Here is a 21,240-nt window from a genome sequence, read left to right as displayed (position 1 = left end):
CAGAATTCATCATGCATACTGTATATGACATCAACAGCGATTCGATTTTGAATGCAGAACATGTCCGTGAGAGATTTCAAATCTCAATCTTAAAATTCTTCAGTAAATCATTTTAGACATAAATTCAAAGTATTATATTTAAAAATCCAGTATACATAGCAAACCTAAGGCTGAAATTATCGGTCACACTTTATTTTAAGGTCCAATTCTCGCTGTTAACAAACCATTATCTATGATTTTTGCCTCAATAAACTCCTAATTTGCTGCTTATTAATAGTTAGTAAGGTAATTTTTGTTAGTTAAGTTTAGGTATTGGGTAGGATTAGGGATGTAGAATATGGTCATGCAGAATATGTGATTTGTAAGTACTAATAAACTGCCAATATGTTAATAATAGGCATGTTAATAAGCAACTAGTTAATAGTGAGATTTGGTCCCTATACTAAAGTGTCACCAGATTATCTAACAACTATGTTAAATGCTAGAGCTTTTCAAGCACTGTAATGGTTTCAAACAACATCCTAATATTTTATTGTTTTATGGTTTATAAGTTATGAAGTTGATTGTAAGAATTGTAACATATTAGTGCAATTTATTAAGTAATATATTTATGCTTGTGTATTAAATGATTGCAGAAAATGAGTTGAAAGCCAAAGTCCTAAAGCTGGAGGGTGAGCTAGAGGTAAGGGAGGTATTACACTAATAATTGTGTGTACAAGTGCGCTTATTTGATTTGCATCATCTGTGTACAAGTACAGTCTTAAAAGGATTACAGGCTTAATTCCTTGTGTGTTGCTGTCTGTTAAAACTATAGTTGTTCTGCACATCACATTTCCTTTGATATGTTTATTATTGTGAAATAAGCGAGATGTCATTGAGCTGCACAACTCACCAGTGTCAGAGATATATACAGATGGAGAGTTTTGGGTCTTGGGTCTTGAGCTTTATTCAGATCCGCCTTGCTTCCTGTCCAGATGGCCCAGCGCGTGATGGGAGTGGGTGACACACGTTTCCTCCGGGATGAGATTCACCAACTGGAGAGTCAGCTGGAGCGCAAAGAGAGAGAGGTGACCCAGCTGGAGAAGGAAATGGGCAAGGAGAGGAAAGCCAATGAGGAGGTAGGCACTTTCCACGAATAGGGTACAAAAGAGTGAGAGAGAGAGATTTTTTTTATCAGTAAATGGTCGGTGAAAGGAAGTGCTAAACCTTCAGATATTCACCGTCGAGCTCAAATTAAATATTAGATGAGCTGTTCTATTTTTTCATTTGATATGATATTTGTTATTTCGGCAACCCTGTTACCAAAATTTGGGACATGAATAAATGCATTTTAAAACCAGAATTTGTGTAATTTTGTTGTTTTTCCAGCAATAAACATCAAAATTAAATAGATAAAAGTTGATCAAATGCAATACAACAGTAGAATATACCTTAGATAATAGGAATGTTAATTTAAATGTTATCAAAACATATCAAACATTAGGAGCTGTTAAATAAATTAAAGAAAATTGCATTTTTTACATTAACTTTGGCAACGGTTGAGTGTTTGACTTGATGCACGTTTAAATTTGTGTAAAAATTGAGAACGTGGAATGAGATTATTCCCTTTTCTTCCTGATATGCTATAGACAGTGTCTACAGGGTCTGATAAATGTTAGGTTTTGGTAATTAAAATCTAAAAGGTTCATAATTCTAAATCATTTTTTGAATTGAGATGTGTCAAAAAAGGTGACAACGTTATGTATTTTGATTGTTGGATAAATATCCTGTTCATTAAAAACAAAAAGTATGGAATAATAATAGGGATGATGTGGAATTGAGAACAATCTAATGCATTGGTTGTATATTTTGCATCTCGCAGCTGGCTCTCCGTGCTGAAGAGGCAGAAGAGAAGAACAGGAAACTCAAAAGAGAGGTATGTCCAGTCATTTCCTGTGTAAAGACTACAATTTTAAATATTTCTCTTTCTGTTACTTTCATTTATCCATTCCATTATCTCGTTTATATCAGCTTTATTTGCTTCTATTCTCAGCTTTATTCCACAACTGATCATTTCATTTTTATGCATGCCTGTTATTGTTTTCTTTTTATCCTTTTCTTTCCTTGCTGTCATTTCTTGTCAATGCCCCCTCAAGATAAACCAGCTTACAAAGAAGGTAAGACCCCAGATTAGGCAGAATTAGAGAAGCCAGTCTATTTATTAGAAGCATGTTTATGTCAGTTGGAACTGCACCACCAGGCTGGTCTGTTCTTCAAGGTGTCCTTGGATAAATTCAAATTGCCATCTGGTTTGGCATATTTTTGTTATTGTTGTTGTTTTGGCTATGGTAGACTGTTTCATTAATTTAAAACAATTTTCTCAGGGAATAATTTAACTAAGCCCACCACAAAAATCTGTAGGATTTTATGTGTATATGTCAGAGAAAAGAAAAAAATAACTTTATACTGTAGGTTTTCTTAAGAAACTAAAATAAATGAATACATTTTATTAAAAATGTATATCAAAGAAAAAAGCAATTAAAATTTTTTTATTGCCATTATCAAAGCTACTAATTTTGAATAAAATTTGAAATTATATAGCTATAGCTATAACTTCATAATTTATTTTTCTGGAAAACAGTACTGTATATTTGTGTATATAATGACAGTAATGTCATTTTTTATAGTCTATTCTTTCTACAACTGCAAGTTTCGTTATAATGTATAACCTTATACATTAGGCAGCTAGATAATCTTAACTTGTATATAAATCAGCTCAACTTGCAACAACTCATAGCATAAAATCAGATGTACATGATCAACATAGCACTCCATGATAGAGCAAGTGTCTGTTTTAGAACTGGCCCGAAACTCTCTGGAACTGGCCAACTTTATTACTAAGCCCTGAGTGATGGCTTCACCACTGTGCAATTATAGAAAATGAATCAACACTACTGCAATGGGAGTCAAACGTCTGGAATGGAGAATTCAAAAGTGCTGTGAATTAAGTAATATGACACCCTGTAATGATGTATGATATCAACTCATTTAGTAATGAATCATGCTTGACAGCACGTTGAATAATGGATTTGTTCCTTACTGCAGAACGAACAACTGCGACAGGATGTGGAGTTCTACAGAAAGGAAGTAGAGCAGAGAGAGCCTCTTCAGACCAAAGAGGAGAGCAATGAGATTCAGAGGAGACTTACCAAAGCCAACCAACAGCTCTACCAGTGCATGGAGGACCTGCAGGTAATCCCCAAATCACCTTCAGCCTACCATATAATGCCATCATAACATGGCAGGCTCACTGTCTAGATTAATACACCTCTAATGCTGCAATTCTTCTTTAAATGGGACGTATTTTACACTTATTTTACACATTTATAATTTTCTCATAAGCATAAACTGATAAATAAATTTGCACAGTGAAAAATGTTATATGTATATATTAGTGCTGTCAAATGATTATTCGCGATTAATCGCATCCAAAATAAAAGTTTTTGTTTACATAATATATGTGTGTGTACTGTGTATATTTATTATGTATATATAAATACACACACATGCATGTATATATTTAAGAAAAATGTTTAAAAGCATTAAGATGTGTGTGTATTTATATATACATAATAAATATACACAGTACACACACATATATTATGTAAACAAAAACTTTTATTTTGGATGCGATTAATCGTTTGACATAATATATAAATAAATATATATATAATTTATTTTTATTTTCACTCTTAATTTATACACATACAGTTCAGTAGCACTTAAATTGTTTTTAAAGTCCATTATATCAGTATTCAAGATTTCTTTTTAGTTTTAATTGTTTTTATTTTTATTTATATATTGTTTTCTGCACTATTCCTCTGGTTATTTACCTATAGTGTGAATGTGCGACCTATGAATCGCACGCTCATGGAAAATAGATAATATTGCAGTATTAATATGTAAATGTGACACCAAAATGTGTGCAGGTTATTTTTCATGTGGTAGATTTTCAATCCTAGTGGTGTCTTTTATTTCAAAAGTAGCAAGGAGAGTCCTGTATATGTCACCTTTTAAAGCATGTTTCAAATGCAGTCTCCTGTTATGTGTCATCTTCATGTTGTGATCCACAAATTCTCCCTATTCCCAGCATGCCGAGGACATGGCTGCCAACCTGAAGAGCGAGAACGAGCACCTGCAGAAGAATCTGGAGGAGTCTGTGAAGGAGATGGAGAAGATGACGGATGAATACAACAAGATGAAGATCGCAGTCCAGCAGACGGATGCCATCATGGATCAGCTGAGAAAAGAACGAGATCATGCCAAGCTTCAGGTGCTTTAATCAAGATTATAAAATGGATCATTTCAGTCCTGAATGCTGATTGGTTGATATAATATTTGTGCCACATGAACTGGTTCTCCTAGCCACTTTTGGCAGAAATAAATAGGTAAGGTTGAGTTTTGCATAAATCTAAGTAGTTTGAGTGTGCATGCATGTAATTGAGGGGGTGGCCTCTTTTATGATTGAAAAAAAAAAAAATTGTTATTAATGGACTCATTTTAAATAGATGTCTTTTTAAAGGTCAGAGAGCTAAATGAACAAATCCAGGCTCGAGTTGAAGAGGACGACCCAGTTATGGCTGCCGTTAATGCCAAAGTTGAAGAGTGGAAGGTGAGCCCAAACTCGTAAATGTCAGCTTTGACAAATAAAACCAGCTTATATTCAAATGGTTCCATGAACTTTGCTAATTTCTCACTACTGCAGAAGTGGCTGTTGTTGTTTTTCTTTTGGTTGTATGTGGTTTTACCTGTCTGAAATTGCTCACGTCTTTGAGGAGTCATTTTTCTGAAGTTCTGAAGAAAAGGTTAAATATTTGCTTTTGTGCCAGACTCAACCAACAGTTTTGTCATCTGAGGAAACAATCCAAAAAAAAACTTTTTTTTTTTTTTTTTTTTTTTTTTTTTTTTTTTTTTTTTTTTTTTTTTTTTTTTTTACATTTTGCTAGCATGCATCTTCAGTGGAATTCAGCTTATAAAAATGTGGATAAAAATACTTGGGCTTTTAATTTATTTAAAAAAATATATAAACTTATATATCAGTATTTTCTTTGAAAAGCTCCCAAATAAAGATAACTCGAAGACATTTGTGTGGCAAACGAGTAAATCATTGAATAGACATTACAAAAACCTAATGTTGCTTTTTATTTTTAATGCACTTTTTTTTATTAATTATAATAACTTAACATGTTCAGTTGACAACACTTATAATACAGAGAATATTTTTATAGGCTAGTTCAAAGTAAAGAATAAACTCCAGACACAAATGAAGTTCACGTAACCTGATTGAGAGAGTTAAAACACTCAAAAGTGCTTCTGTTTTTAACATTTATGACACATAACAAATGGAATACAAATAGCTGCTGTATAGGAATATCAAATAAACTAACAAGTATCATATTTAACATCCTGACACTACTGCGACTCCAAGCACTATAACTATTTCCACTGTAACTGAATAGACATGTTATCTGATGGAAAAGGCCCAAAAAGCTGAACAACTAGTAATTAGAGTTGCTCAATTACTGCCTGGTTTGTCAACACCACGCCAAGCCTCTAAGCCAGTGTTGGGCAAACTTGGCACTTCCAGGCCACTTTCCTGCAGAGATTTGATCCAACTCTGATAAAACTCACCTGCCTGTAGCCTTCTAGTAGTCTTGAAGACAATGATTAGCTGGTTCAGGTGTGTTTGATTAAGGTTGGAGCTAACCTCGGAAGGAAAGTGGCCTGGAAGGGCCAAGTTTGCCCACCCCTGCTCTAAGCGGTGAAAAATCAGCGCCAAAAGTCTAACCTGCAGAATAGTATCACACATCCTGACAACCCATAAGTCAAGTCAAGTCAAGTCACCTTTATTTATATAGCGCTTTTAACAATACAGATTGTGTCAAAGCAACTGTACTGCATTAATTAGGAAAATAGTGTGTCAATAATGCAAAATGACAATAGTAAACACTAATTTTTCAGTTAAAGACAGTTCATCATTGAATTCAGTGATGTCAACATCCAGCTCAGTTTAAATAGTATCTTTGCAATCAAGTCAACGGTATCGCTGGAAATGAAGTGTCCCCAACTAAGCAAGCCAGAGGCGACAGCGGCAAGGAACCAAAACTCCATCGGTGACAGAATGGAGAAAAAACCTTGGGAGAAACCAGGCTCAGTCGGGGGGCCAGTTCTCCTCTGACCAGACGACCAACACTGTCACAGTGTGAACATAATGTGAAATGAGGGAAATGCCAGTTTTATTCTTTTGGTAGCTGAGAGTTCTAGATGCTGTAAACTGTCATGTATTTGTTTGTGTTTCAGAGTATTTTATCAGGGAAAGATTTGGAAATGTTGGAGTATCAGCAGATGATCAGAGACTTGAGGGAGAAACTTCGAGCTGCTCAGATGGACTCTGACAAAAGCAACATTATCGCACTGCAGCAGGTCAGTCAGACACGCATATATATCATTTATATATATATTTTTTTTAAATAAAATAATTTATAAATAAATAAATCATTTAAATTTACATTCATCCAACAAAATTTATATCACTGTTTTCAACATTGATAATATTACGAAATGTTTCTTGAGCAGCAAATCAGCATATCAGAATGATTTCTAAAGGATCATGTGACACTGAAGACTGAAGTAATGATGCTGAATATTCAGCTTTGCCATCACAGAAATAAATGTCATTTTAAAATATATTAAAACAGAAAACAAGCAAACAAAATATAAATTATACACTGGGTATATATAAACTTGTGTTTTGATAAGAAATGACAATTTCTGAATTTAAGTTCAGTTCATTAATCATGTATGTAGAGGTGATGGTATTTTAATACACTTTTAAGTCATTAGTTTAATTTCTTTCTCTGATATAAATTTGATTTATCAACCAAACATATTACTTCCACTTGGTTAAATTTTTTATCACATTAATTAAGATAAAAGGTATGTCTCATTGTCTCAGGCCTGTTTCACAAATCGTGACAAAATATATACTCTATACTGGAAATAAAGTGATTTCTGGATTATTACATTAAATAGTTCCTTGAATAGCACTCCTTTAATAGAATTTATCATATAAGTATTTGATTACAAACTTGATTATTGTCAAAATTGAATTTACATGAGGAAGTTGCCATATTTGAATGAATTCATAAGGAATGGAACCCAAACCTCAGAGTTTAGCTATAAACCGCTAAAATGACAAAAATCCAGCAAGATTTGTCTGTCACTGCATGTGGAACGTAGCCCGCCAGATGTATTGTTTTAAACAATGTGTCCCTCTTTTATTTTTGTTGCTTCATAAAAGCCTGTATTGCAAAATATGGTGTTGATCAATAGGTTTATAGTGCATTTCAATGTTTTCTCTTATATTATATATATGACAAATGAGAAAAAAAATGTCAGTGGCAGAACTTCTCATCACCACTGTGATGCTTCTGAACACAGCGTGAATGCTGGACCCTATTAATATGGCCACTGAAACTGGCCACAGATGCAAGATGTGTGGAACAGGCCTCAGATTGACTTAGTTTGTGTGCAGTATCATGTCTCTCTCTCTATTTGTGTGTTCTTTTTGATGCACTCTCCTTTTATTCATTACTGCTTGCTTTCAAATGCTTCATTGGCTTCCAAATGTTCCCTTTTTCCATTCTCTCTTGTTTACCACTCGGCCAAGTCAGGTCATATATGAACTGTGTGGCGTGAGTATCTCTGTTTTTCATTTCCTTTGCTTTATGTGTCATTCTTCCTCAGTTTTACATCTGTCGTCTGTCATCACTCATCTGTTTTCATCATATTGGTTCATCTTATTTTATCCCAACGGGGGTTAAGGAAGTCATTGACTTTGTGTTTGACTTCAAAAGGCTGTGCAAGAGAGGGACAACCAGATCAAGATGCTGTCTGAGCAAGTCAAGCAGTACACAGCAGAAATGGAAAAGAATGCTGTGCTCATCGAGGAGCTGAAGAAACCGGTAAAGAAACATAAAGATAAAGGTAACGCCAGCGTGCAGCATCGCAGGTTGGAAGACTTGAGCTCTAAACTGCAGGTGGCTGAGAGGAGAGCTCTGGAGGCTGAAAGTGCAGCCCAACTGGCTGAACGTGATGCTAGAGACAAAGACAAAGAGCTCAATGACACCCTCAGTCGAATCCGTCTCTATGAGTCTGTGAGTTTATCCCTTTGCATTTTCAGTGGTGTAAAATTCACTCCTGTTACAAGTCGAAATACTTTTTGGGGTTGCTATATATATATTCTTGGGTTTAGGACAATTAATTACTCGATTTTCCAATGGCATCTTCAACTTGGTGAAGTCACAAAGCATCTTCACAAGGTCTTTTTCTTGAATCTAAAATCTAATAAGCTTTTCTTATAATGAACATAAACATTTCTTATACATAAACATTTCTTATAAGCTCACTAGACAAAGTTGTATGTAATTTTTACCTTGTTTATTTATTCATTTATTTTGCTAAAGCATCTTATTTTTTTTTATTTGATATGTTTATCATCATTTTTATTAATTTTTAATCTATTACATCTATCTTTGTGACTATTCAATTTTGGGCTAATTTTTGACCATATTTAATGAAAATGTGAATATTTTCAATCATTTAATAATTATTATATTAATATTAATTTAAATAAATACGTATAAATAAATAAATTATATATATAAAAGGAGTAATAAAATAAAATCAACATTTTCATTTTATTTTTGTTGTTTTATTGTGTCTATCGTTGTGACCACTCGTTAAAGATATTCATGTTTATGTTCAAATAATCCATCTTTTCGTATAAAATAAATAATATCAGGTTGCACTTGATTTATTAATGTCATTTTAAAATGATCGTCCTTACTAGATTCTAGCAATAACGCTTTGGGCAACTTGTCAAATAGAAAAGTATTCATGCACATTCTACAATTTTTTGTTGGAAGCTAGCAACTCTTGATCACAAGTAATTCAAATGGTAAACATTCAGAAAACAAGCGAGTCACTTTATTCTATAGAATTTTACAGTATACTTAAAAAGAAGTTTGGCTTGAAACACTCCACTTTCTTTCAGGGGACGGATGGTTTGGAAGCTGCCATCACTGAGATCAAAGAATGTAAAAATCAAATCAGAGTGAGAGACCGGGAAATAGAATCCATGATAAAAGAGATAAACCAACTGGAGATCAAAATTAACAATCTGCTAGATGAGAATGAAGACCTACGAGAACGCCTTGGTAAGTTTCCTCAGCCTGCTTTTATTCTTTCAGGAATCCCGTATAAATTATCTCGACACCCAGACATATTAGATTGTTTTCATATCCATATCCATATCCATTGTTTACATATTTTTCTAAGATAAAAATCTGCTTTGACTCTCAATGAGATAATTTTCCTACACCAGGATTAAATCCAAAGGAAGAACTGGATTTGAGTGAATTCCGGAGATCAAAGGTTTTGAAGCAGAGACAGTACAAAGCAGAGAACCAGGTCCTGCTGAAAGAGGTAAAACCGATTAACGTTATCTTTATGGTCTGATTTTTGTCCGTTAGCCCTCTTTAATTTTGTCCGTGACCCCTAACGGGACTCTCCTTAGATTGAGCGTCTGGAGGAGGAAAGGCTCGAGCTGAAACAACGCATTCGTGCGCTGGTGAAGGACAAAGGTGAGATATTATTTCCAAGATGGTGCATATCAGTTACACACACATGTCCTATTCACATAAACCTGACAGCACATTTCCTTTTTAAGGCATATCAGTGGTTAGTAGTTCACTGCTTGATGACAGTGTTGAAGAAAAGCCCAGCAGATCTTTTAGAGAGAGGCCTGTCTCTGGATCCACCGATGAAGAGATGAAACGCAAAGTAAGCCATATATCAGAAAAGAATGAGTTTTGAACATCATAAGCATTAAAGCTAAGCTAACAACCTGTTTGATTTTCAGAACGAACGTCTGCAGGAAGAGTTGAGCAACAAAGAGAAAGAACTTGAGCTCAAGAGATCAGAATCCGCCCAGTTCAAAGCCAGATGTGAGCAGCATCACTGCGTGAACTTTGTATACTTGCAGTGTCAGGTGGTTTCTGTGACTATAACGTTTCTCTCTCTCCTGCAGTGAATGAAATGCTAAATGAGAATAAACAGCTGGAGCAGGGCATGAAAGAGATTTTGCAGGCCATCCAGGACACTCAGAAGAAAACACCCACATCCATTGGCGTCAGCATTCCCAGCCTGGAGAGACTCGTCAATGTATGTTCACCAACAGTTACTGGGTCCACACTAAATCTGTGTAGTATTGCATTATTGCAACCATTTTTTTTAAATATTTAATTAAATATGTATGAGAAATAATAATAATAATTTATTATTATTATTATTAAAAATAATAATTTTGTAAATGAATGAATAAAGGATACATTTTATAATTATGCAATAATTACCTACAATAAATTTGAATATAAAATTATACATTTAATGAGTAATATAATATATAAAGGAAAACATAACTGTGTGAAAATAATACTAAATTATATTTTAATAATGTAGAAATAAATAATAAAATCTATGCTTATGCATTTAAAGTTATAAATGCTAGTTAAAAATATAATAAATAAAAATGCTTTTAAAAATAAATAATAAATCTCATAATTATGCATTTACAAATGATAAATGTCAATATAAAATTATACATCTAAATAATAATACAGTATTTGATGGAAGAAAATTATAGGTGTGAAAAAAATCATTTATAAATGAATAATAAATGTAATTAGGCAATTTAATACATTTACATTTAAAATTGCACATTTAATGTGTAATACAATATTTAATGAAAAAATATTTCTATGGAAATAAAAATTTTATTTTTAACAAATTAAATAAATATATAATAAATAAATATAAATGTAAATAAATATTAAATGTCATAATTATGCATTTAGAAATTATACATTTAAATGTAAAATTATACATTTAATGCCCTTATTGTGGTAAAATGTGTTTAACTGAGCTGAGAGTGCAACACTCTCATTGGTAGCTGTAAAGATTATCATATTAGCTTAAATTTGACACTTTAATAAAACATTTTTTTTTATAAAAACCTATACAAAATGCAGTTGTAGTGGGGAAAATTGATAACCATGCAAGTGGCGACAGGAAGTCAAATTCTGTGGAAATCTGCAGAGTTTCCATTAGGTTTCTGCAAGCATAGATTTTGTGTACAGTAGACCTAGTGATTAGTCATACTGATAAATTTGTGATAATTTGACACAGTTTAACAACTTTTTTTAATCTTATTTAAATATGAAGTTTTTGCTCCCTCTTGTAGCAAAGTGAAATTACTCTTCCTAAATATCCTGTCACAACATATATGAGTGATAATTATGTTTATCTTAGGCTCTGGAGATGAAGTACTCAGAGGGAAAGTTTGATGCAAGCCTCTACCTCAGAACGCAGGTAGATCAGCTGACCGGCCGCAACGAGGAGCTACGGCAGGAGATGAAAGCAGCTAGAGAGGAGGCAGCAAACAATCTCAATCAGTTAACAAAAGCTAATGAGAAGGTATTTATTTATTACCAACTTAAAAGCTGCAGTCCATAAGTTTTGCCTCTTTGTCGCCATCTCTGTTTGAAAACCTGCAATTACAGTTATTTGTGGAGTTATTTTCTTTGTGTGGGTTGTGCTCCGGTACGGCTCCAGCGCGGATTAATCTAATGTTTAGAGGTGAATGTGTGGCAGTCAGTCACCGCACAGGTGTGGATATTTACTCTACTTCGCAATCACAGATTCTAGCCTACGTCTTGCAATATATGACTCAAATAAGATATTGTCATCTGAACAAGTAAGTAACAAGTCTGCCACGTTTGTTCTGACCAGCTGAGGAAAAAAGCATCTGTAATCACATGCGCATTTAAAACTGGAATAGACTATATGTTCATTTAAGTCCCATATATTTCATAAACACATGATCCTTTCTGGATTACAATCCGCCATCAAAATGATACATTTAATTATTCCAGCTGCTGTGAGAAAAGGCTATAAACGATCGTCCACCTGCAGGATCCTCACATGCGATAGCCTAGTAGCCGGGACAACTTCTTTATGTTTACAGACGTGACATAATGACACAGTGCCATGCTCAAATTTCCCGTGAATTCCTACCAGTTCAACTCAAATTAGAAAACATTATAAGCTTTCCGTTGTGAATCAGGCTAAAGTAAGGCAATAGTTTTGAACACTGGCTGGTTATGTACTTGCTCAAATATTGATTTCGGATCATTTCTAACCAAAAAAAGTTACGGACTGCAGCTTTAAACTTTTACTGATCTAAAAAAAATAAGTTTTCATCTCTTTTTTTTATATGTTATTTTTTTTGTAGATTGCTCATTTGGAAAGTGAGGTTGAATCAATGAGCAAATCAGCTGGCACTTCCATCCCTTACAAGTCATTAGCTCTGCCTGAAGAGATGACGCCAACTAGTGCCGAGGTCATCAACGCTCTCAATGAATACACGATACAACTCCTACATGTGTGTGTGTGTGTGTGTGTGTGTGTGTGTCTCAGTCCAGTTACTGTATCACATTATAACAGAAACCAGATGTAACGCACATAATATTAAGACTCCGAACTGTGGATGTTCAGGAGCTCAAAAACAAAGAAGATTCCATTGAGCAGCTCAGTTCAGCTCTGGAAGACTATAAAAGGAAATTTGCAGTGATCCGCCATCAGCAAGGGCTACTATACAAGGAGTATCAAAGGTATGCCGAGCCAATAGGAGAGTTTATATTATAAAATATTGTATATATAGAGGTATGCTGATCCAAAAATATTGCTTATAAAACATGTTCGATTACACATATGTTCAGTGACCAATAAAGCTTGATTTTACCATCACCTCATGTGCTCTGATTCAGCGAGAGGGAGTCTTGGCAGAAAGAGAGAGACTCTTTTGCCGAACTGAAATCCAAACTCGAGGAACAAAAGGAGGTGGACGCAGTCAAAGTCAAAGAGTACAATGTAAGTCTCTTAAAGGGATAGTTGATCATTTTCACTCGAAATTAAAAGGATTTCTTCATTTACTCACCCATAACTCAAATCTGTATAACTGTAATGACTTGCTAACAAACTGATGTCTCAAATTTGAAAAATTTGGTTTGAAACATTGCATTGGAAAAAAATCAATTTAGCTAATGGTTATTAAATGCCTTATGTCTTCATATAATATAAAATCAAATAAAACTACACTACATTTCTCATTTTTCCCTTTTGCACTTCCCATTATCTGTTTGACACATTCCCAGCACTGGCTTGAGGCTCTTGAAAAGGACCCGAGTGAGACCAGACGGGAGCTGGCTGAGACGGCCCGAAAAATGACGGTTCTCAGGGTGAACGAGAAGTGTCTGACACGACGTTACACGACTCTGCTTGAGTTCGAGCAACACTTGAGGAAGGAGAACGGCAAACTGAAGGATGATTTCACTCAAATGGAGGCTGCTGTAACTGAAAGGATCGGTTACCTGCAGAGGTTCAAGGTATTAGGCCTATGTATATCACTTGAGAAGAAATTAATGGGAATGATGGGATTTCCAAGGCTGTGTTTTGACAGATTAATTGGCCTGGCTAATATATACGTACTGGTCTTTCATTATGAGGGATGGTGGTCATCTTTGCTGAGGGCTGTAACTGACCTCTGCTGACCTCTGTAACTTACTTTGCCCTCAGGAAATGGCAGTGTTTAAAATGGCCGCATTGCAGAAATCCCTTGATGGTAGTGTTTCTGCATCGGAGCTGGAGAGAGCCAACAAACAATACACCGAGCTCACCATCAAGTACAGAAACCTCCTACAGAAAGACAATCACCTCGTTCAGAAGACAACCACCCTGGAGCACTTGGAGGTACATCACTCACAAGTTACATTAAGCAATGGACCTTCTTTGTTTTTCTTACAGTACTCTCCATTCCTTTCAGAAGGAGAATGTGTCTTTACATGAGAGCATTAACTCCATCAATAAAGAGTTTGAGATCAGCAAGGAGAAGCTTCACACTTTGGAGCAGGCCTGGGAAAACATCAGCACGACTGGTAAACGTCACTGCTGATTGATTAGAAAACATAAAAGCAATGTTAAAGCGTTGCAATTGATGTCATTTATTTCTGGTGTTCACAGATGGTGAGAACAACATGGAAAAGGCAGCCAAAGCCCTGGCCAACAGCGAGATTGTATCTGTGTCCAGACGCATCACAACGCTGGAGATGAAGGAGTTAAATGAAAGGCAGCGGGCTGAACATGCTCAGAAGATGTACGAGCACCTGAGGAACTCCCTCAAACAGGTGGAAGAGCGCAACTTTGAACTAGAAACCAAGTTTGCTGAGGTGGGTCTGATTTATCTTTTGCATCACATAGCATCCATCCAGAATATAGCAACCACATAGTAAAATGCCAAAAAAAAAAAACTTAGCTTAGACACTCCATTTTATTTAATTTTTATTTAATTTTATTTTAATAACCTTTAATTTTATTTAATTTTATTTTAATAACCTTTAATTTTATTTTTATAAAACAGTGTGATAAACATTTTATTTTATTATTTTATTTTATTTTATTTTATTGTAATAAAGCATCAAATAAGTTTTTGGTTTATTTTTATAAAAAACAGTATGTTAAACATTTTAATAACCTTTAATTTAATTTAACATTATTAAAATGTTTAACATACTTTGTTTTACAAAAATAAAACAAAGCTTATTTAAAGCTCAACTTAATGTGCTTTATTAAAATAAAATAAAATAAACTGTTTATCACACTGTGTTTTATAAAAAAAATAAAATTAAAGGTTATTAAAATGTTTAACATACTGTTTTTTATAAAAATAAACCAAAAACTTATTTTATTTTATTATTTTATTTTATTTTATTTTATTTTATTGTAATAAAGCATCAAATAAGTTGTTGGTTTATTTTTATAAAAAACAGTATGTTAAACATTTTAATAACCTTTAATTTTATTTTTTTTATAAAACACAGTGTGATAAACAGTTTATTTTATTTTATTTTATTTTAATAAAGCACATTAAGTTGAGCTTTAAATAAGCTTTGTTTTATTTTTGTAAAACAAAGTATGTTAAACATTTTAATAACCTTTATTAACATTTTGTTTTGTTTTGTTTGATTTGATTTGATTGTAATAAAGCACATTAAGTTGAGCATTAAATAAGCTTTTGTTTTATTTTTATAAAACACAGTATGTTAAACATTTTAATAACCTTTAATTTAATTTTATAAATTTGTTAAACATATAGGTTTTTTATTTGATTTGATTTTAATGAAATAGATTAACAAATATTAGTTTATTGTTAAATATGATTTAAATTATTATTATTTAATATTAATTAAATATTAGCGATAAATATTAGCTTTAATTTTATTTTATTTTTTAGTTTGTTAAATATTTAATATGATTTAGTTTTTCTTTATAAAACAATATGAAACATTTAATAATCTTTTCTTCTATTTTATTTTTATAAAAGTGTGTTGAACGTTAAATAAGCTTTTTATTTTAATTTACGTTTTTATTTTTATAAAACACAGTATGTTGTAAATTAAACAAGTTTTTATTAAAAAAAAAAAAACAGTATGTTGAACATTTAATAAGCTAATATTTTCTATGTATTTCTGTATGCCTATACAGCTCACAAAATTAAACCTGGAGGCTCAGCGGATAGAAAGGGAGCTCAGGGATGAGCTGGCAAACAGTGTAGGCAAAGATATTAGTGATGCCAATCGCAAGCGAATCACCGAACTGGAGAAAACAGAGGCAGACCTGCGGATTGAAGTGTCCAAGTAAGACTGATGAGTCAGCCTGTGCATATGCTTGCTGTGATAACATATCACAAGAAAATGTACACAAGCGTCTCTTTTATTTGCAGATTGCGGGAGGTGTCAGATGTCGCTAAAATGCAGGTGTCCACTCTGGAAGCCAGACAGCAGTCAAGAAAGAAGGAGGTAGAAAGCCTGAGGAGACAGGTGTTGGACTACCAGGTATGTTTTTCTTTTTTTTCAGCTGTGCAGCCTCTTGATCACATTCCTAATTGCACATCTCCTCCTCAGGCTCAGTCCGATGAAAAGGCCCTCATCGCTAAACTCCACCAGCACATTGTGGCTCTCCAGCTGAGCGAAACCACAGCCATCAGCCGACTGGAAGCAGCCAACACACGCCTGCAGAAACTCGAAGCACAGAAGCTCCGAGTCGAACAGCAGCTGGATGCCCAGCAGCAGACTCTTTGGCAAACGAGGCAGGAGGGTCACCAGCGGGCCAGACACCTCCGCCACACTATCCAGGCCCTCCGCAGACAGTTCTCAGGAGCCCTGCCACTGGCCCAACAGGAGAAGTTTTCCAACACCATGCTCCAGCTGCAGGAGGACAAGGCACGGGCCAGGGAGGAGGCGCATAAGGCGGAGGAGGAGAGGAGGAAAGCAGAAGGAAAGGCACAAGAACTGGAGCTAAAGCTGAAGGGGTTGGAGGAGCTCATAGCAACACTGAAAGATGCCAAAGGAGCTCAGAAAGTAGGTTGATTGATTACAAATAGAGTTGTGATATGATTCTAAAAATCATAATTTACACACATGAAAAAAAAACATATAATTATAATTTTAAACATATATTTATTTTATGTATATTAAATATTTTGTTGTTTATTTTTTATATTTAGGGATGTAACGATTCACTCAAAAACTTTTCTAAAGACAGTAAGTTCCCCTCAGACATGGATTCATATAAACTCCTACCCCTAAATGAATCGCGATTTGTTTAGCATCTCAACCGATTTGAACCGTCACATATTTGAATCGATTTTCAACCGGCTCGCAGTTAATCATTACATCCCTATTTATATTATATTTAATAGTATTATTAATATATTTTATACATATAAATTTTATAGAATCTTACAAAAAAGATCACATTTTACCGCATAAGCATATAACATATTTTCTTTTATTTTTGTATTTACGCATTGTTTTAAGCACATTTTACACAAAAATTTAAAGTAACTAAAAAACTGTTTTTTTTAAATAATGACTTAAATTAGATTATTATAACTGTATTATGTCATCTTTGTAATATAGTAATTTTTGCATCACAGTAATAAAAAGTGCATTATTGTCATGACAATAATAGTGCTGGGCAACAATCACGATTAAAGGCACAATATTACATTTTTTGCCACTAGAGGGCGCGTATTCAAAACAAAGAAAGGATGTAAGTACACAAGTCAGCTAAATATATAACACTGTTCTAGTGGTTTTTGGATATTTTAATAAAAAAACGTACATATTGTGCCTTTAATCGCATCCACAATAAAAGTTTTTGTTTATATAATATATGTGTGTGTACTGTGTATATTTATTATGTATATATAAAGACACACACATCTAGTATATATTTTGAAAATATTTACATGTATTTACATATACATATTACATTTAATATATAAACATAACATATTTTTCTTAAATATATACATGCAGGTGTTTGTATTTATATATGCATAATAATTATACACAGTACACACACATATATTATGTACACAAAAACGTTTATTTTGGATGCGATTAATTGCAAATAATCATTGTCCAGCACTAGAAAATAATCTTAAAATGTAATTTAAAAAAAATAAAACAATGGTCTACACTACAGCCTGCATTTTCTTTAGGAAAAATTTAATTCTTTATTTTTCCTATATTCGTTACAGACTTTATTAGATGCACTTATAAATTATTCACATGAGTTATGTTACTCCTATTAATAAAATAAATTGTTCCCATAAACAGTAGTTTACATTCCACTACAGTGTTTACAGCTTAATATCAACCACTACAGGTGAGTGAGTGGCATAAGAAACTGGAGGAAGTTCGTCTGTTAGAAATGAGGCAGAGCAGAGAGCTTGGTGCCCAGCGGGAAGAGATAAAATACCTTAAGAACATTGTGGCTCAGCAGGAACGCACCATCAGCGGCCTGGAAGAGGAGCTGGTGCAGCAGAATAACGTCAGTATTGCATTTAAACATGCTTCTTCCCTACTTTTTACAGTATACAGAGCATGCTTAATTCAAGGTTTCTAATCTTATTTGTTATCGTTGTATTAGTTTCTCGAGGAGCGGCAACTGATGTGGGATCAGAGAGAAGTGCAATTGGAGCGCCAACTCGACACCTATGAGAAACAGCAGAATGAAGTCTTAAGTACAGCTCAGAAGGTGCCATCAACACTGACTCTTGGCAGACTTGACAAATGTTTTTTACAGTTTACTGAACTACAGTTTAAATTACACTTAACTTGTCCTGTTTGGGTTTAGTTTGAGGAAGCCACAGGCTCTCTACCAGATCCAAATCAGCCTTTAGCGCACCAGCTGGACTACGCTCTTGGAAAAATCAAAGAGCATGTTCGTACCATCCTTGAGACAAAAGCCACCTGCAAAATTCTGGAAGAGGTACTTTTTTTTTTTATCCATCAAGTGACTGGGCAATCATTTAAGTCAGCTTTACCAATTATAAACCTTGATTTAAAGATTTTCTTACAAGGAGTTTCTTTCTCTCTGAGCAGAAGCTGAAGGAAAAAGAAGCTGCTTTGTGGACATCAGAAAAGAACGTCTTATCCCGAGACAAAGTGATCAATGAACTGAGGCTTCGCCTACCAGCCGCTGCTGAGAGAGAGAAACTCCTGGCTGACCTGAGCAAACAAGAGGACTCTGATAGCCAGCCCGCCCTGAAGGCCGCCCACCAGACCATTAACAACCTACAAGGGCGTCTGGATCAAAAAGAAGTGGTTCTCAAGAAGTACCAGAACCTGTTAGCAAAGACCCGTCAGGTGCCTATTTAAGTTCAAAACTGAGGCTTGGTGATCCATATTGCAGAATAAAACCATATAAAAGCTCATGTATCTTCATTTTTATTTTCCCAGGAGCAGGAAGAGATTGCCAAAAGGCATGAGGAAGAGGTCAGGGCACTGCATCAAAAACTGGACGTCTGTATGGACACGTCACTGGACCGTTTCAAACAGACTGCTCTGGTACCTAGAGTATTCATTATAAAACTCAACTTATGATAGAGTGCCAGAAATGGATCAAGAAAGAACACATTTATAGTGCACTTGATATATATATAATGTTATAAATCATGGCGGCTGTCATATTTAGTACGCTACTCAATTTTATTCTTCTCTAGGAGCTAATGAAGAAACCCACCATCACTGTACCGGCCAATAAGCACTTGGTGCGTTTGGCAGAAATGGAGCAGACGGTGGCTGAGCAGGACAATTCGCTCTCCTCACTGACACACAAGCTGAAGGTCGTCACCGCAGAGCTGGACCAACAGAAACAGGTGACGGCGGCACAAGCCATGGAAATAGCCAGGTGAGAAATTAAAACAAGTTAAACCCTGCTTTTTTAAATACTGACTAATATCAAGACATTGATTCCTTGTGCCACTTTTAATGAGCTTTCATTTCCAAGACTTGAGGAGAGACATGTTGCCCAAACGAAGGGTCTGTCCCAGGAGGCAGAAGAGCTGAGAGCTCAGCTCATTCATATGGAGAAAGAGCTGCATTTCCTCCGCACAGAGCTAGAGGCTCAGAAAGAAGCCAATGTCAGATCACCATCCAACACCATGAAGAACCTTGTGGAGCGGTTGAAGACTCAGTTGGCCCTCAAGGAGAAACAGCTGAAGGTACCACACAGTGGACAACTACAGTAAATGTGCAGTCACATAATTTCAATAGAAAGCTGTGCTATTGGAAATAATTAACGAGGGCCTTTTTTGTTTGGTCCATGATGTTTTTGTCCAAAATGTTGTGCATTTGTTCTGGACAAGTTTTTCCATGTGATGTTTGAATGTGACTAAGATTATAATTCGGTTCCTCATCTGCAGGCTCTCAGTAAAGCTCTCTTGGAGCTTCGCGGAGAGTTAACATCTCAAGCAGAACAGCAGATCATCGCCAATGCTGCTCAAAAGGAAGAGGCCCTTAATGTTCAGCAGATTGTCGATAAGCAGACCAAGGAGCTAAGGGTAAAGATGAGGAAGAAACCTAAAATCTTACCCTATTTCTAAACCTTTACTTGTCAACAAAATTTTGCTTCAGATTTTATATGAGAAAAATTCATCTGTCACTTTATAGCTCATCAAATTGCTTGACCATCCATTCATCCTTGAAAACCGTGAACAAGACAATGCAAAGTAAACATAAAAAACAAAACAAAATTGATTTAAATTTTTTAAAAAAATGTATGCAAGACTTGAAGTAATTGAATAAATTAAATTTAAAATGGTTTATTTATTTGTTTAAAATGTAACAATAAAAATACCTTACTCATAACTTATTTTAAAAAGCATTGGTCAGTTGCTTTTATTAATGATTTGTCAATCAAGTTTTTTAAAAATGCTATTGAACAGTTCATTGATGGGAGCAACCAATGAACTTTTGACTTTCTGGTTTTTAAGATCACAGAATTTTATCCCAACCCTAACCAACAAATTTTTATATCCCTGTGTTCCTCATCAGGCATGTGTGAAAGACCTTAATGAGGAGCTCCAGCAGGCTAAGGATGGCATACGAGCAGCAAAAGCCAGAGAAAACTCGCTGAGAGAGGAGCTGGAGAACTTAAACAAGGATTTGCAGAGGAGCCAGAAATCACATAACAAGCTGCAGAGTGAAAAGGAGTTTCTGGAGGATCAGCTGGATGAGCTGAAGAAGAAGGTCCAGAGGCTCAGCAGCGGCCTTCAGGTCAGACCACATGTGTTTTTCACCCCTGTTCACTTGTACCATGAATGGTTAAAGGCACAATATGTAAGATTTTTTTATTAAAATATCCAAAAACCACTAGAACAGTGTTATATATTTTGCTGACTTGTGTACTTACATTATCCCAAATGTTTCGAAGAATGTTTAAATCCAGAGAAATAAGCAATTTTAACTAGTGACACGGACCGTGTCCATAGTGTCATTGTGTCGCCTGCCAATGACGTCATACACCCTCGATTTCCGGTTTTGTTTTGTAGAAAACATGGAAACACCAAAGACGCTTTAATATGTTATGCGTTTTATTATACAGGTGACGACCGCACAGAGTAGCATTATAACAGAACGTTCAAATGTATCTAGTATGATAAAACAGCGATGCTTTACCCCACATACGCACGACCGGAAGGAGTGGAAGCGCTAAAGTGAGTCATAATAAAAG

The 21,240-nt window shown here is 34.7% G+C and overlaps 1 protein-coding gene across 7 annotated transcripts in view; it reads left to right on the top strand.

Moving 5' to 3' along the window:
• Positions 1-21,240, top strand: part of cep290 (centrosomal protein 290) — a 29,333-nt gene that overhangs the window by 1,673 nt on the left and 6,420 nt on the right. For 4 of the 7 annotated variants that reach the window (XM_016456696.1, XM_016456692.1, XM_016456690.1 and 1 more), the window contains exons 5-40: positions 636-682; positions 975-1,118; positions 1,862-1,915; positions 2,136-2,156; positions 3,085-3,231; positions 4,130-4,312; positions 4,562-4,651; positions 6,340-6,462; positions 7,713-7,733; positions 7,896-8,195; positions 9,095-9,257; positions 9,425-9,525; positions 9,617-9,683; positions 9,770-9,882; positions 9,962-10,046; positions 10,130-10,263; positions 11,410-11,574; positions 12,392-12,541; positions 12,655-12,770; positions 12,927-13,029; positions 13,314-13,544; positions 13,735-13,908; positions 13,982-14,093; positions 14,179-14,384; positions 15,700-15,851; positions 15,938-16,049; positions 16,119-16,574; positions 17,890-18,054; positions 18,154-18,261; positions 18,361-18,495; positions 18,609-18,872; positions 18,966-19,073; positions 19,229-19,416; positions 19,516-19,729; positions 19,931-20,068; positions 20,562-20,783. In XM_016456696.1, the coding sequence (XP_016312182.1) occupies positions 636-682; positions 975-1,118; positions 1,862-1,915; positions 2,136-2,156; positions 3,085-3,231; positions 4,130-4,312; positions 4,562-4,651; positions 6,340-6,462; positions 7,713-7,733; positions 7,896-8,195; positions 9,095-9,257; positions 9,425-9,525; positions 9,617-9,683; positions 9,770-9,882; positions 9,962-10,046; positions 10,130-10,263; positions 11,410-11,574; positions 12,392-12,541; positions 12,655-12,770; positions 12,927-13,029; positions 13,314-13,544; positions 13,735-13,908; positions 13,982-14,093; positions 14,179-14,384; positions 15,700-15,851; positions 15,938-16,049; positions 16,119-16,574; positions 17,890-18,054; positions 18,154-18,261; positions 18,361-18,495; positions 18,609-18,872; positions 18,966-19,073; positions 19,229-19,416; positions 19,516-19,729; positions 19,931-20,068; positions 20,562-20,783 (5,312 nt within the window). The remainder of the gene's footprint in view (positions 1-635; positions 683-974; positions 1,119-1,861; positions 1,916-2,135; positions 2,157-3,084; positions 3,232-4,129; positions 4,313-4,561; positions 4,652-6,339; positions 6,463-7,712; positions 7,734-7,895; positions 8,196-9,094; positions 9,258-9,424; positions 9,526-9,616; positions 9,684-9,769; positions 9,883-9,961; positions 10,047-10,129; positions 10,264-11,409; positions 11,575-12,391; positions 12,542-12,654; positions 12,771-12,926; positions 13,030-13,313; positions 13,545-13,734; positions 13,909-13,981; positions 14,094-14,178; positions 14,385-15,699; positions 15,852-15,937; positions 16,050-16,118; positions 16,575-17,889; positions 18,055-18,153; positions 18,262-18,360; positions 18,496-18,608; positions 18,873-18,965; positions 19,074-19,228; positions 19,417-19,515; positions 19,730-19,930; positions 20,069-20,561; positions 20,784-21,240) is intronic. The other 3 variants (XM_016456697.1, XM_016456695.1, XM_016456693.1) reach the window with 2 other exon arrangements.

The sequence above is a fragment of the Sinocyclocheilus anshuiensis genome, unplaced genomic scaffold, assembly GCF_001515605.1.
Source record: "Sinocyclocheilus anshuiensis isolate Anshui unplaced genomic scaffold, SAMN03320099.WGS_v1.1 scaffold840, whole genome shotgun sequence".
In the NCBI taxonomy this organism is placed as follows: Eukaryota; Metazoa; Chordata; class Actinopteri; order Cypriniformes; family Cyprinidae; genus Sinocyclocheilus; species Sinocyclocheilus anshuiensis.
This window is presented reverse-complemented; position numbering and strand designations above follow the sequence as displayed.